Source organism: Octodon degus, unplaced genomic scaffold, assembly GCF_000260255.1.
Source record: "Octodon degus isolate 3935 unplaced genomic scaffold, OctDeg1.0 scaffold00023, whole genome shotgun sequence".
Classification (NCBI taxonomy): domain Eukaryota; kingdom Metazoa; phylum Chordata; class Mammalia; order Rodentia; family Octodontidae; genus Octodon; species Octodon degus.
In genome coordinates, this window is record NW_004524599.1 from 20,404,898 (window position 1) to 20,418,925 (window position 14,028).

The following is a 14,028-nucleotide window of genomic DNA, read 5'->3' on the forward strand; positions in this document are numbered from 1 at the left end:
GCCGCGGCCCGGAGCGCGCACCCGAGGCCCTGGGACGCGGCCGCCGACCTCCGAGGACCCCGGACTCGGCCTCCGGCGGCGCCGCGCGGCAGCGGCCCTTGTCGGGCAGCACTCGCTCCGATCCCGCTTCCCAGCTTCTTACGGCAAACGTTTAAAAGTTAGTGTTGCTTCAAGGTTGTATATGATGAGATTTTTGGACTTATGTGCAAACATGAGAAGTATAGAATTCTTTATCCTATACAGTCACCATTGAATTTGATGTTTTGTGACCAGTTTAGTTTGTGACCAGAATTAATGGAAAGAATAAAATTTGTGAGCCGAAAAAAAAAAAAATAAATAAATAAAAAATAAAAGTTAGTGTTCAGAAGGCTTGTTGACTCACGTAGTGCAAGTCGGCTTGTGGGTTTGTGCATTCGAAAAGGGAGAAAGAAAAAAACAATGTGTCAGAAGTGGGATTCGAACCCACGCCTCCATACGGAGACCAGAAACCCCGAACAGCAGGAAGCGGAACTTGAGTCTGGCGCCTTAGACCACTCGGCCATCCTGACACTCGGCAGTGGCACGCCGATCCCGCGCTAAAGAAAGTTCGGGGAGGGAGCGTGCGCGGCGCGCGAAGATGACGTCACGGGCGCTTGGCAACTACGAGCCGAAGGCCACCTGTGAGCCAAAGGGACCTGTACGGCGGCTGGAAGAACGCGGGAGGACCCTGGATGCGAGACCTGGAGAAGCCGACCCGGCCGCCGGGACTCCGCGGACGGCCGGCGCGCCCCCGACGCGGAGCGGCTGCGCTGGGGTTTCGCGGTTAGGGAAAACCGTGACTTTTCTTCCGGGCCAGTTTCCTCCCTCCTGATACTTTCTTCCTTTACATTATGTTAGGCTGTGGCTGCCTTGATTTTGCTGTAAAAGGCTCTACGCCTTGTTTTGAGTAAGGTGAGCTGTAATTATCTGTGGGAACGCTGTTCCTGTTGACCCCCAGGGTTCTCCGTGTCTGAGCACTGCGGCCGGCAGCACCCTCCGCAAGAGGGCGCCCGAAAGGCCTGCGGGTTACCGACGTGCTGGGCCCCGCGGAAAGCAGGCGAGCGGACCCTCGCCTCCACCGAATTTTAGTAACGGGACTCAATCCCCATTCTACTTCTCCGTGGCGGCTGAACAACAAGAACGGGGGAGCTGCTGAAGCTGATCGTGTAACTGAGGACTTCAGCTGTTCCCAGGAGGAAACAGGAGCCGAAAGAACCCTCCCAGCCCGTCTCCTCCAGTGGTTTCTGTGGACTCAGGCATCGCCTTGAATAGATTTATAGTTATTTACAAGTTCATTTAACTCCATTCAAAATGGATTTACATTACAAATTTATTATTTTTAAGATGCAGTAGCAAGATTTGAAAAAGTAACAGCTAAGAGTGAGCTAGGGCTGAGCAAAAGGAAAAAGCAAGATAAAAGTACTCCCTGGAGGGGGTGGGTGGGTGGGAGGGAGGGCGCCTACGGCGAGGAAAGCTGCAGTAGTCTTAAGTATTTAAAGCCCTGTGCTCCACCGCCCACCCGGAAGGCTGCCCCCTTCCTCTCGTCTGCGGCACACCCCGTAGGGAACCGGGGCCCTTCTGTTCGTATTACAACATGGGTATTATAAAGAAAATGACCTGGGGCTTCTGCTCGGCAACAAATCCCTGCACATTGTGCGCGGACGGCACACGGCTGGCCAGGGTGCCAGGATCCGCCTGTCAGCATGAGGGGAGTGGACTAAGCCCTCCTGTCAGAGTCACCTTACAGGTTCATCCTCATTCAGGTGGGAAGCAGCTCGGCTGCGTGGCCAGCTTGCTCAGCTCGCTGTAGCTGCTGCGGCTTTAGCCCGCGCGCAGGGAACGAAGCACGGTGAGCGCCGAGGGCGCCCTGGCAGGCGCACGGGTCCTGCCTTCCCCGCGAGCCTTTACAGTCCCTCCCTGCCCGGTGGACTCCGTAATTAAGTGAATGAGGGATGCGGTCCTGACCATTCCGCTGGTGACCCCGCAGGCGCTGCTGCAGGGCCTCGAGGTCAGGGCTGTCGGCTGCTCTGCCCCTCCAGGCCGGAAGCAGAAGCCACATGGGGGGGGGAGTACTGAGGGACAGGGCCGCGTGTCCAGTTCAACTTGAATCCCGGCCATGCTGCTTCCTAGCTGAGCACCTGGGGTCAGTCTTTCGCCCTCTCCGCTTCAGAGCGTGTGTGTGCAAAGTCCAGTGCATGGTGGTTCGGGAGGACGCCAGGCGCCTGCAGCTCTTCACCCTGTGTGCCAAGCGCCGCTTTCTCTTGGCACTATGTGCATGCACGGTTTAGTCTACACGTTTGTATCTCACAGTATTCAGAAAAAGACGACCTAGTCTTCCAGACTCCTCGACTCAGCCGTGGAACCATAATGACTGGACCAGTTCACAGCCCTTGGACTCTATCTAGCAGCAGAAAAGCTCCAGTTCCTGGGAACAGGGCTGTCTCATCAAGCCGAACTCTCCTTCTCGGCTTAGGACTGCGTGCCCGAGGGCTTGGGCTCCTGGTTCTGCGCACAGGAGCATTCTGGGCTGTGGTCTCTTACAGGTGGGTCCACTGTCCCACTGCCAGTTAAGAAAATACAGATCTTGGTGCCACATGATTCACCAATGAATCATGGCCCAGAGACACAGCACCGCCTCCTCAGGACTCCCAGAACACGAGGTTCCCACCTGGACGGAAGACAGACTGACCAGACTGGGATCCTGGCGCCACACTGGAAATCAACGTGCTGCGAACCCAGTCTCACCAAGACCTGGGAAACAATGGAAACAGACACGCCCATTATCCACTTTATTTCTCCGAAAAGCTCGGCTGGGAGCATTCCGGGATTCACTCGCAGAATGTGCTCTGCCTCGACGCCAGAGGGCGCAGGTGGCGGCGGCCCTGGGACGAGCCACCCTTAGGGCACACCTATCGGGAAGGCCAAGTCCTGCCCCAAAGGGGATGCGAATAGGCAAGAGGGCAATAAATCCCTGCACATCGTGCGCGGATGGCACACGGCTGGCCAGTGTGCCAGGACCCGCTTGTCAGCTGAGGAGAGTGGACTAAGCCCTCCTGGATCGCAGAGGCAGACGTGGGTGGCATCGCTGCAAGACGGAGACGCTGTGGTTCTCACTCCTGGGAGTAACTAACCAACCTGCAAGCAGCAGCCTCACTCGTGGAATGAATAAAGCCTGGCGGAGCAGAGGCAACGATCCAAAGACAAAAGGCTGAGGGAGCTGTGCTGTCAGGCCTCGAAGGTCCCTCAGCTTCTCACAAAGCAGCCTTGGCCTGCAAGCAACAACCCTCCAGGACCCTAGCTCAGCCAGGGGGCGTCGCCAGGGGAACCATCTCAGGGCCTTCCGCTTCCCAAATGACCCACAAGCTTTTCCTGTTGTCAGGGGTAAGACCCAAGGTGGAGGCCGTCCAGTTTTATTTGTGGGCAATACTGATACTTCTGATTACAGCTCACGATGTGCACAGGGAGGGGTCCCAAGGAGCACGGACGCCCCACATACCGCGGTGAGGCCAGGGCATATGGACATCCAGTCCCGATGGACAGAGGCAACACCTGGCAGGGCAGGGCGCTAGCCACCAGCCCGTGGGTCGGAGTTCTGCCTCTCACGGGGAGGTCTCCATGGAGCGACAGGGACCCCCGACATGGCCAGAAAAGCCATCAATCCCACTCATGGGGCAGATGATCAGAGGAGCCGCGCTCTTCCCACCCGAGTAGCTCAGGCTGAAATAGGGCCGCACTGGCCCGCAGAAGGTGGCATGGGAGAAGGTGAAGGTGTGGCACCTCTCGGTCACGTTGTAGAAGGACACCTCCCCGGCGTCATAGTCCAGGAAGATGCCCACGCGCTGCAGCGGGCTCCGCAGGGGCAGCGCGGTCATCGGGGAGGTGAGCGCCCAGTACTCTTTCCCGTACCACAGCGACACGGCCCAGAAGCCGTTCTGCGGGGCCGAGGTCACACCGCCCTTCCTGCACACCGAGTCTTCGCAGACGCCGATGGTCCACTTGGCCTTGTCCCCAACCTCCACCTCCCAGTAGTGGCGCCCAGCAATGAAGCAGGGGGAGCCCAGGACACAGGGGAACAGGTTGAAGCGCTCCGGGTTGTCGGGCAGGTCCTGCTGCAGGTAACTGTACCGCACCTGCCGCAGGTTGTCGGACAGGATCAGGCTGGGGTAGGCCGTGTCGGGGTCCAGGGTCACGTCCACTGCAGGACAGAGGGAGGTCAGCCGAAGCATGGGACGCTGAGGCCCCCCACCCCCAGCCCAGGGCCGGGCCCCAACCCTGCTGCAGGCTGCGTTCCCTTCACAAGGAAACATCGCTAGGATGACATTTCTAAAATTACCCTTGGGACTACTCTCACAATGTAACAAAAGTACTGAAATCTTACCACATTCCTTTTCTTCTATCTCCTGAGTCATAACACCCATTATAAAATGATTTTGAGGTTTCCTTGGTTGCCTACAATCCCTTAGTATGGAAGCCTCAGCTGTCCAAAAAACCATTCACCAATTCTAGACAGGCAGGGCCTACTGCGCACTGTAATTGGCTGTTCACAGAGCTGTGCAACACCGGAGAGTTCACGTTCTGTATGTAGGACTCAGAACAGTCCTACTTACGCTTTTGCCGTTGTTAAGTGACTTGCTGCAAAATAAGGGAAAGCACTTGGGCCTGCTGAGACTCGGGAATCTGGCCTTGCAGGTGAGGGGCTGCGCTCTGCACTGCTCGCTGCAGCATCACGTCCCTGCTTCCTTCATTCCGCGACACCTTCACTCTGTGCAGTGCTGTTTCTAAGGCCCCATCTTCCATGCGGTTTTTTAAGCCAGCCTGTAACTTCTTCTGGTACTGCAGGTTAAACCCCGAGCTCTGGACCTGAGCTATATCCGCAGCCATTTACACTTTAGAGTCTAAAGTTTCCAGTTTCTGGAGTGGGCACGCCAGTCATGCGCCGCCACATCTTCTACTCTTCTTGCTCTTAAGCCTAAAGCCATCACTGTCACCCCCCAGTGTCCAGTGTTACCGACTCCGCCATCGTGGGTGCCTTTCTGCCGGAAGCGCCCTCACCTGTGCTCGTGAGCTGTCAGGCGGTCGTGGACGGGGAAGCAACTTCACAGATCCCAAGAACCAAAGCCCAGTCAGGGTAAGGGGCTCGCAGTGTCCACCCCCAGCAGTGCGTCAGGATGACCAGGGGCCCCAGGACCCCGGGGTTTTGGCTGTCTGTCCAGGACAGCGTCGACCTGGGTCCACACACACACACACACGCACGCTCTGCTCAGGCTTAGTCCACCCCGTTTCCTTTCCCACGCTGTCTCCCCCTTACACGAACCGTCATGGAGCCCTGTGGGCAGGCCTGTTTTACACTTTTTTGCTCCTCTATGGTGCTGGGGATCAAACCTTGGTCTGCAGCAGGCAGACGCCCTAGTGTGGCTTGGTACGGGCTGTGCCGGTCAGCGCACAGCCCATGGGAGCACAAGCAAAGCCCGCAGTTCATCTGTGTTGAGGGGACAGCACTTGGAAGATGGTGAGTGACCAGTGAGGTCCGAGAGCGCGAGGCCCAGGGCGCAGCAGCCTCCCCTCACGATGAAGGCTCCGCATGGGGCTGGCAGCTGTGCTGACACCTCTCATACCCACAGGGTGAAGGAAGGTGAGGATGGCACAGGGAAGCTGCTGGGACTCCTAGGCGCCCTCCCACACTCGGGGCAGGCAGGCCCTGTCTCCTGCTTGGGGAGCGGTACTTTCCCCCTCTATTTGCTGCAAGCCTTGCCTGCCTTTCTCTCCCAGCTGCAGCCTGAGGTGGCCCAGGTGGAACCCCAAGGTCGGACGCGGGTGGCCATCTGCCCCCCACCGCGGAGGCTCTGCCCCAGGCATTCACAGCAGCAGGTAGGTTCAGCAGGGCTTTTATTCCTTTCCCCAGTACAGTTTTGTCTTCCATCACCTACCTGAGTATAGCTGCGCCTCTCTCAGTTCTGAAAGAACAAGACACAAGGTGTTACGGAAGGCCGGGAGCGTTTCTGGAGTCGGTGACTGGGCTGCCCAGCGCCTCCGCCTCCAGGGGTGGAAGGAGGCTGGCTGCAGCGACACCTGACACTCTGGCACACAGGTGTTGTCACAGGCGTTCCCACGGAGCCTTGGAAGCGGCAATCGAACAACAGGCAAAGCCGAGACAGCTAGGAAAGTCGTGTCAGAGCCAGCCGCTCCCCATGTGACCAGTGGTGCTGCATGCAGTTGCCCTCCAGTGGCTCAGAGGTCAGGTGTCTCCCAGGTGCCAAAGCATGCACAGAACTGAGAAGACTGCGCAAAGGAGTTGGCCAACACAACCCAGGGAGCTCACAGCCAGCTCCCAAGAGGCAATGGCCTAGGCAGAAAATCTGGACCTGGAAAAGCCTCACCCACCCACCCAGGATACACTGATGAAGTGACAGATACAGGGCTGAGCACGTGTCAGGCTCTGTCCTACAATTAACCTTACGGGTTTGTATGGCCAAAACTTATCATTTCCCACTGCTCTACCAGCGCAGAGCCTTGTACTGCGGGGCCAGTCCTCCACCAGTGCTGCTGGGTGACATGTGTCCACGCTACTGGGGAGGCGGTCAGCCACGCTGAACATGCAGGCTCTAGCACATGCAACCAGCCCGTTTTCTGCTTGTCCTTCGCCCCAGTCATGCAGCTGCATCCCAGCCCCGCCCCTACACGGCCTCTTTCCTCCCCCTCTGGGAGCCTGAGCACAGGCTGCCGCCCCGGGCCTCACGCGAGAGCAGAGGCTGCTCATGGCAAAGCAGATGGGCACCGAGCAGAAGGGAACGCCAGGCTCTCCGCCCCTCTAACACAGATCCTGTCCCTCTTGAGAAAACCACCCTCAAAGCCCAGACAGGAGGGCAATTTACCTTGAATCTTCTCCATGTCTGACTGCATTTTTTCTAAGGACAGAAAACAAGATATTGAGCTGTATCCCACATCAGTGCACCAATGCTGGACAACGTACATCCCTCAGGCAAGCAGACATTTACAGTAAAAGCCAGCCCAATTCCCCACCTGACCTGTGCGCCAGACTTATTACTTATTACCTGTGAACTGTTTCAGACTCTCCGTAAGGAACAGGCATTTTTGGGCAAAAATGTGGATTTTCTCTTGCAGATCTGGAGGTGTGATCCAAGGTTCAGGGATCCTGATTCTTTCAGCCCTAAATTTAAAGATTACATGTGAATCCTTCTCTAAATTCCAGCATGGTCCGCAGGCCAGAACAGGCCTGAGCTACGCTCTCTGATGCTCTTGGACATTCTTGGAACCAGGTGCTGCAGCTCCCCTCCTGGAATGTGAACCTCTGCACCAGAACAGGGGGGCACGCCTCACACTGCCTCACTTCCTCCAAGGCTCCCAGCCATGGGGTCTCCAACAGCAAGGTTTCAAGAGGTTTACTGTATCCGGGAAGCTGAAGTGGGGGGCTCACAAGCTTGAGTCCCATGTGGACAATGCAGCTCAGTGGGAAGGCCCTGGGCTCTTGGGGTGGGAATGGGGTTATCTGCTGAACTGAGATGAATTGTGAGGTTAACCTTGCCAGAAATCATGACGTTTCACGGAGCAGTCCTGATATTTAGGGTGGGCAGCTGTCCACTCTTCAGATTCCCAATATGGCCGTTGGTGAGCGCAACACCCGACTTGCTTTCTAGTCTGAGGGCCTACAGGACGGTTCACTGCCTGTCCAGGATCCTCCTCGGTTTGTGGTGTGGCTGGTCATGTACCTTGGGTCTAGATGGGACCAAATTTCAGCCAAGGAGAGGTGCAGAAGCACCTCATAGCATTTTGAAAACTGCTCCCCACAACCTGCTGATTCACTTCCTGGGTGGAGGCCGGCAGCTGTCTACGGGAGGACCAGACCTCAGGACAAGTAGAACAGCAAAGGAAGAAAGCAAGGCTTTGTTTTGCAGTTACTACAGAATGAAGCCAGGGCCTTCACAGCCAACGATATCTCTCACTTTTTTTTAATCCTGACAGTCTTAATAATGTCACTGAATTGCTCAGGCTTAGCACCAACTGGCAATGCTCTTGCCTCAGTCTCCCAGAGTTAAGGAGTTATAGGCATGTACCTCTCTCAGGCCTGAATGTCACTCACTGCCAGCACCTGCAGGGTTAGCCTCATCATCAGAGCTTGCCTGACACCAGCATGCAAGAAGGGGTTCTGTTTCCTTGGGTCGTCTGGTGAGAGTGGTACAAACCCAGCTATAGTTCTACCGTAGACGTCTGTGCTGCCCTCCCAGCCACTCCAGCCAGGCTCTCTGCCTCTCTGCCTCCGAGGACTTCAGCCGCAGGAAAGCTGTTCCCCACGGTCTGCCCCACCCTTTCCTGCGGTCCGCTCTCCACTGTCTCCACCTTGTATTTCCCCTTCGAGCTCTGTGCCAGCGCCTCCTGCTTGGTGCTGAGGATGGAACCAGGACCTGGTGGTTGCTAAGCTCAGGCTACGCCACGGGGCACCGAAGCCCTTGCTTCACGCTGATGGCAGAGCAGGGATACATGCTGAAGCCCGGTGTGCTCCAGTAACTGCTAGGCCTCGCTGCCCCATTACAGGAAGGGCAGCACACTGGAGGAGGCCGGATCCTGCCCGCCCCCACTTTCGCCACAGAAGCGGCCTTGCCCTCAAGACACCAGCACTGAACTCCCTGTGAGCCACCTCCCCTCCCCACCTGTCTGCAATTCTCTAAATAGAGCTAAGGCTCCCCGAGCTCCCTGCACACCAGGGCTCCCAGCAGCAGTGCAGGACGAGGCTGCGCAGTCCAGGCTCCCCTCAGGTGACGAGGACATTGAGACAGTGCTCCCAGGGGAGAGGGCTGAGGATGGGGCTTGGTGGTGCAGCTCCCACGCGCACAGAGCTCTGGATTTAATCCCCAGCAACACACAAAGGGGAGAAAACTGTACCTGCTCAGCGTGTCCCCGATGTCCTAAGAGAGAAAGGAGAGGGGTGGTGTGAGAAGCCATTAACAACTTGAGCCCCTTTACAGAAGCCCTGGCTGCCAGGACCAGGAGAGCCGGGCACCAGGCAGGCGAAGCGGGGCTCTCCTCTGCCACTCGAGTGCTCCAGGGCTGCCAGCCTGCCTGGCTACTGTTCTGCTGAAATAATTGCTGACCGCACATGGGTCAGCAGTTCCCAGAGCTCCAGGGTGCTCTCCTGCTCCACCCACCCTGAACCAGTTGCCTCCTTTACCACAGCATCTTCAGGAGGCCACTGTGCCCCCCACCCTGCCACACTCCCCTGCCCAGGTGCCAGGGATAGGTACGCTTTCTCAGGTGAGTACACCACAGGTATCCAGTCTGGGACATGGAATCTGCCTGGGTCTGCCCCACCACTGGGTAGCTGCTTGGCAAGGCCAGGTCCTCAGCCACTACACCCTACACACAGGGCAGGCCGGGGCATGCATGGGCCTGGGCAGAAGCGTTCCTTTGCCCTAGTGTCCTTTCAGGCACTGACAGTGTTTGACACAATGCCAGCCATTTTCCTCAGAGTTAAGTTCAGACTGGGCTCCAAGGGTGGTGGCGCATGCCTGCAATTTGAGCATGCGGGAGACTGAGGCAGGAGGATCGATGCAAGTCTGAGGCCACTATGAACTCTGCAGTGAACTCAAAGTCAGTCTGATCTACATAAGGAGACCCTGTCTCAACACCCTCATCTGAGAAAATTTTAAAACGAGCAAGTTCCAGCTGTTCCACCTGACGGCCGTGCTGCGTCCCTCTCTGGGAATGCTGGCTCCGAGTGCTGCGCAGCCGCTATTTTCCTGTTGTGGTGCGTAAGCAATCCCCGATAGTTTCCGTTCTCCCCAGATGCCCCTCTGCTCTCAGGATCTCGCTTAGTCTAGGGCGTGGGTGGCTCAGTGGTAGGGTGCTTGCCCAGCACGCCTGAGGTCCTAGATTCACTGTCAGCACTAAAAAAAGTACTGGGCATCTACTTAAAAAAAAATGTAGTGCCCATACACAATATCATCCTAAATCCTCAGCCACAGAGGATGAATTCAAGTTACTTCTAACAAATGCGTTTGTTACTTTCTAACAAACCTTGAAGCCATTAATTTTAAGCAATACAAATCAGAAACAGGTTAAATAGCACATGGTTTCCCTTAGGTGAGGAACACAAAGCACAAGTAACTTAATAGCAAAAGCAAAGAGGGCAGGAACCAGGGTGTAAAGGGAATCTGAGCCACAGGAGAGGGAGGGGAAACAGGACTAAGAAGGACGTGTGTGTACCCACTTCCCACAGCGAATGCACCGAATGCACCGTATGCGGGACACCCCACACATCCATACTCATGCTGGGTGTGGTGGCGCACACCTGCAACCCCACATTTAGAAGGCTGAAGCCTGCAGGGCTGTGGTGAGTCTGAGGCCAGCCTGGCGTGTATCACGAGATCCTGGCTCATAAAACAAAAATAACCTCAAGCCCACCATGCAAAAATCTATCTGCTCTCCTGGCATCTGTGCCACAGCGCCCAAGACTGAAGAAAGCCGCAGAGACAGCAGTCCCAGAGAGGCAGAGCAGCTCTACTTCAATAGCTACTGGCCAAGCTGTCCCATGGCCTCTCCCAGCCTGCTGTCGCTGTCCCTCTCCCACAGAGCTCCTGCTGTAGGCTGTATGCTGCTCCAGTCAGCTCCCGCTGACATTGAGGGGTCCTTGCCGCAAGACCCCTCCCCACAGCCTTGGTAGCTATGCCTCTGATCACTCCTAGGAGGCCCCAACTGCCTTTCCTTGAGCACCTGGTCCTCAGCTCTCCTTTGTGCTACTATAGGGGTCTGTGGCCTGCTCCAAGGCCAGGCGGTTCACAGTGCAGGCTCTGTGACCGTGGTCTTCACCACACTTGAGGCCCACCGCTGCAAGCAAGGTGGTAGCAGCCAAACGTGGCTCTGTGCCACTGAGAGCTACACACCACATTTGCATGTCCCAGAATTTCACTCGTTCCCAAACTCATGCCTGTTTTCCCCACCTTAAAATGTAAAACCTTGCCTGGCCCCAGGACACACAGGAATGGCTGGTAGGCCACCTCTCAGTCTGCCACCAGCTGCACTGCTGGAACCCTCTACTGTGAGTCCCCACATCTCACCCCAGCCCAAGGACGCTGTGTGACACAAGGCTATACCTGCCGATGTGAGCAAGGACACACAGGTGGCCACTCACTCCTGCACTGAGGTCCTGGGGGAAGCAGAGCCTGCTCAGTGCAGGTGGCTGCTCCTGATATGTGTTGTCACGCCATATTCCTGCTAAACTGGGGCAGACAGAACTAGGGGTCTCAGGCATGCAGGCTTGCCAGGGCCCTCAGGTCCCAGGCACATATCTGCTCATGAGGGCAGGCACGCCTGGGCTTCTGTGCAGACCGCACCCCGATGGTCCCTGGCATTGGCCTCGACCTCTGGCGCTCCCGCCGACATGCCCACACCCAGGGGCTGGGGACGCTGGGGATGCCCGCCTCACCTGCAGCAGCTCCCTGGTGGGCTGCCGCTGCTTCTCCTCTAGCTGCTCAATCAGGCCGCTGAGGTGTGAGATGTTGCAAGAGAACTGGGCAATGGCACCGTTGATGCTGTTGTAGACGGCCAGGTCCAGCTCCTCCAGCCGTGCCAGCAGACGGTACTCCTGCTCCTTCAGGGAGTGGTACAGCTGCTCGAACTCCCACACGATCTTCTCCCGCTCCATCTGCGTGAGGCTCTGCAGGGGCGAGTATGCGGGGAGGATAGCATCACGCTGGGCCCTTACAGGCTGACTTCTGGTCCTGCCCTCCCCAACTGGGCGATGTGGGGCCAAGTTTTCCCACACAGAATAGGACAATGAATGTGGAGCAGGTGACTATCACCTAAGTACGGGGGAGGTATACAGGTATACAAGGGACATATGGGGGAGCTGGAGGGACCATAGAGAAACTGTGTTCATACAGCATTTTATAGCATGACGAGGAGAGGAGCGAGGCGCCAGGCTCATGCTGGTCACCCCTGCTGCTCAGGAGGCATAAGCAGAACCCCACAATCAGAGCTGGGGATGGCAAGACAGGGTTTAGACTAGACAGCACAAGAGGGCTGGAGACAAGGCTTGGGTGCGGGCCAGGACCCCTGAAAGCAAAGATAAGACCACGCCACATCTGGCAGGCTAATGGGAAGAACTTCACGGCAGTCTGCAGCCACCGAAGACTGGCACTGTAGAAGCTGCCACAGAGGTGCTGGCCACGCAGTGTCGTGTGTGCACAGCAGCCTGCAGCTCTCTCCTGGCTGACTATTGGCTGTGACCCACCTGTCCTTTCTCCCCATCTTGCTGCACTGTCAGGACACCACTTAGTTGTGCTCTAAATAAGGGATTAGCAAAGGGTAAGAGAAAGCTTTTGCCAGAGCCTGTTGCTGTCCCTAACTTTCCCGTCAGCTCCCCTCTCTCCCAGGGATTGAGCTTTCCTGAGACATGGGCCATACAAGCAACACAGAGACAGAAACAAGCTCATGCAACCCCTCAGGGTTAGCTAAGGGTTTTGCACAGAGGAGTGCTTCCCATCAGGAGGCAGCGATCAGCCCTGCCCCAGCTCCCGATTCTTCTGCAGGGAACCTCGGGTCCACCAGTCCCCACTGCACGGATGAGGAAGCTGAGGTGTCACGGCGGTGTGACACCCTGCAGCGGAACACGGGCAGGGAGTAGAGCCCAAGGGTGCACAGAGGCGCTTGGTGCTCCAGATGGATGCAAGGCTGCTGAGACTCCCTGTACAGAGATCACTGTCTGGCAGGAAACGTTTCTCACGCTTATTTGGACCAGAACTCACGTGACTCGTCTTTCAGCCTCAGAAGAAAAGATCCATAATACCGTTCAAAATGTCTTAAACATTCACGTCATGATATAAACACGTAAAAGTCCCCGTTTAAAGGGCCCGAACTCTTCTCCCAGAGCGGGCACATGAGCCCCTGAGACCGTGGGTCAGGGCCCAGACAGCGTGAAAGCCCCGGGCTGGGCGCTGACCAGGATCGCCCTGTACAGGGCCGTCCCGGAGTCCTTACCAAAAGCTCGGCCCGCGCCTGCTCGCCCTGCGCCCGGCGCCTCTTCTTCAGGTCCTTCACTCTTCTCAGGTGCTCCAGCTGGCTCTGGATCTGCTCCTGGGAAATCAAGGGTCTTCGGGCAGCCCAGCTCACGAGCCACGCGCACAGCAGGTCCTCGCTGCACGGGTCCCGGCTCTTCGGGCCCTGGAAACTTCGCAAACGAGACCTGCCCTGCCCGCACTCACTTCCCGCTGCGGGCCTGGGTGGTCGCCGCCGCCGCCGCCGGAGCCGGAGCTGGAAGCGCGGCGCCGAGCCCCGACCGCGCATGCGCGCGCTCGTTCAGACGCCGACGGCGCCGTGCGGCTGCGCCGCAGCTCCCGACGCAGCCGGCGTCCCGCGGCCCCTCGCCTTGACTTACTGCGCGACACTTTGTTTCAGCTCGGCTCGCACCGCGCGCGTCGCCCCAGGCCCGGGCCGCCAGCCGGCCCGGGCGCGCTCACCTTGAAGCCGTCCACCGCCTCCTCGAGCGGCAGCACGCTGTGGCCGCGGTGCTCGCGCGAGCGGTCGCACACCACGCAGATGGGCGTGCGGTCCTCCTCGCAGTACAGCTTCAGCGGCTCGCGGTGCTTCTCGCACGCGCCCATCTCGCCGCCCGGGCCCGGCGCGCGCTCGGCGCGCAGCTGCTTCACCAGGCGCGTCACGTTGGCGAGGGGCCGGTTGGGCCGCAGATGGCGCTGCGGGAAGGCCTCGCGGCACTGCGGGCACGACACGTCGGTCTCGGCCGCGCCCCAGCAGCGCGCCAGGCAGGCGCCGCACACGTTGTGGCCGCAGTCGAGCATCATGGGCTCCACGAAGTACTGGCGGCACACGGGGCAGGTGGTCTCCTGCTGCAGGCACTCGGCCACGCTGGCCGCGGCCATGGCGCCGGGTGGGGCCGCCCCTGCCCGTCCCCGGCCCGCGCGCGTTAAGCAGCGCGGCACGACGTGGCCACTTCCCGGGTCGGGCGGCCGCGTAGACCCCGCCCCCGAGCGAGCGGAAGAG

General features: G+C 58.1%; 1 protein-coding gene and 1 non-coding gene across 2 annotated transcripts; both read right to left on the reverse strand.

Annotated features, from left to right (window-relative positions):
• Positions 1-441: 441 nt before the first annotated feature.
• On the reverse strand, positions 442-548 carry Trnal-caa. Its single transcript has 2 exons — positions 511-548; positions 442-487 (listed from the first exon to the last, which is right to left on the reverse strand). It is a non-coding gene; the product is annotated as a tRNA-Leu (tRNA).
• A 2,858-nt stretch (positions 549-3,406) lies between these two features.
• Positions 3,407-13,979, reverse strand: Trim27 (tripartite motif containing 27). Its single transcript, XM_004628426.2, has 8 exons — positions 13,488-13,979; positions 13,009-13,104; positions 11,456-11,686; positions 8,917-8,939; positions 7,071-7,186; positions 6,891-6,923; positions 5,946-5,972; positions 3,407-4,213 (listed from the first exon to the last, which is right to left on the reverse strand). Exons 1-8 carry the CDS (start codon positions 13,905-13,907, stop codon positions 3,618-3,620), a joined length of 1,542 nt encoding a protein of 513 aa, XP_004628483.1. The 5' UTR covers positions 13,908-13,979; the 3' UTR covers positions 3,407-3,617.
• Between the last annotated feature and the right edge of the window lie 49 nt (positions 13,980-14,028).

Bases quoted from the DNA above. Each gene is read 5' to 3' on its own strand.
- Trim27 (XM_004628426.2), bottom strand. From the start codon at position 13,907: ATGGCCGCGGCCAGCGTGGCCGAGTGCCTGCAGCAGGAGACCACCTGC. The intron at 13,105-13,487 runs GTGAGCGCGCCC...TTGATTTCCCAG, and splicing joins AGGCGGTGGACGGCTTCAAG to GAGCAGATCCAGAGCCAGCT. The intron at 7,187-8,916 runs GTACAGTTTTCT...CTTTAAATTTAG, and splicing joins ATCGGGGACACGCTGAGCAG to GGCTGAAAGAATCAGGATCC.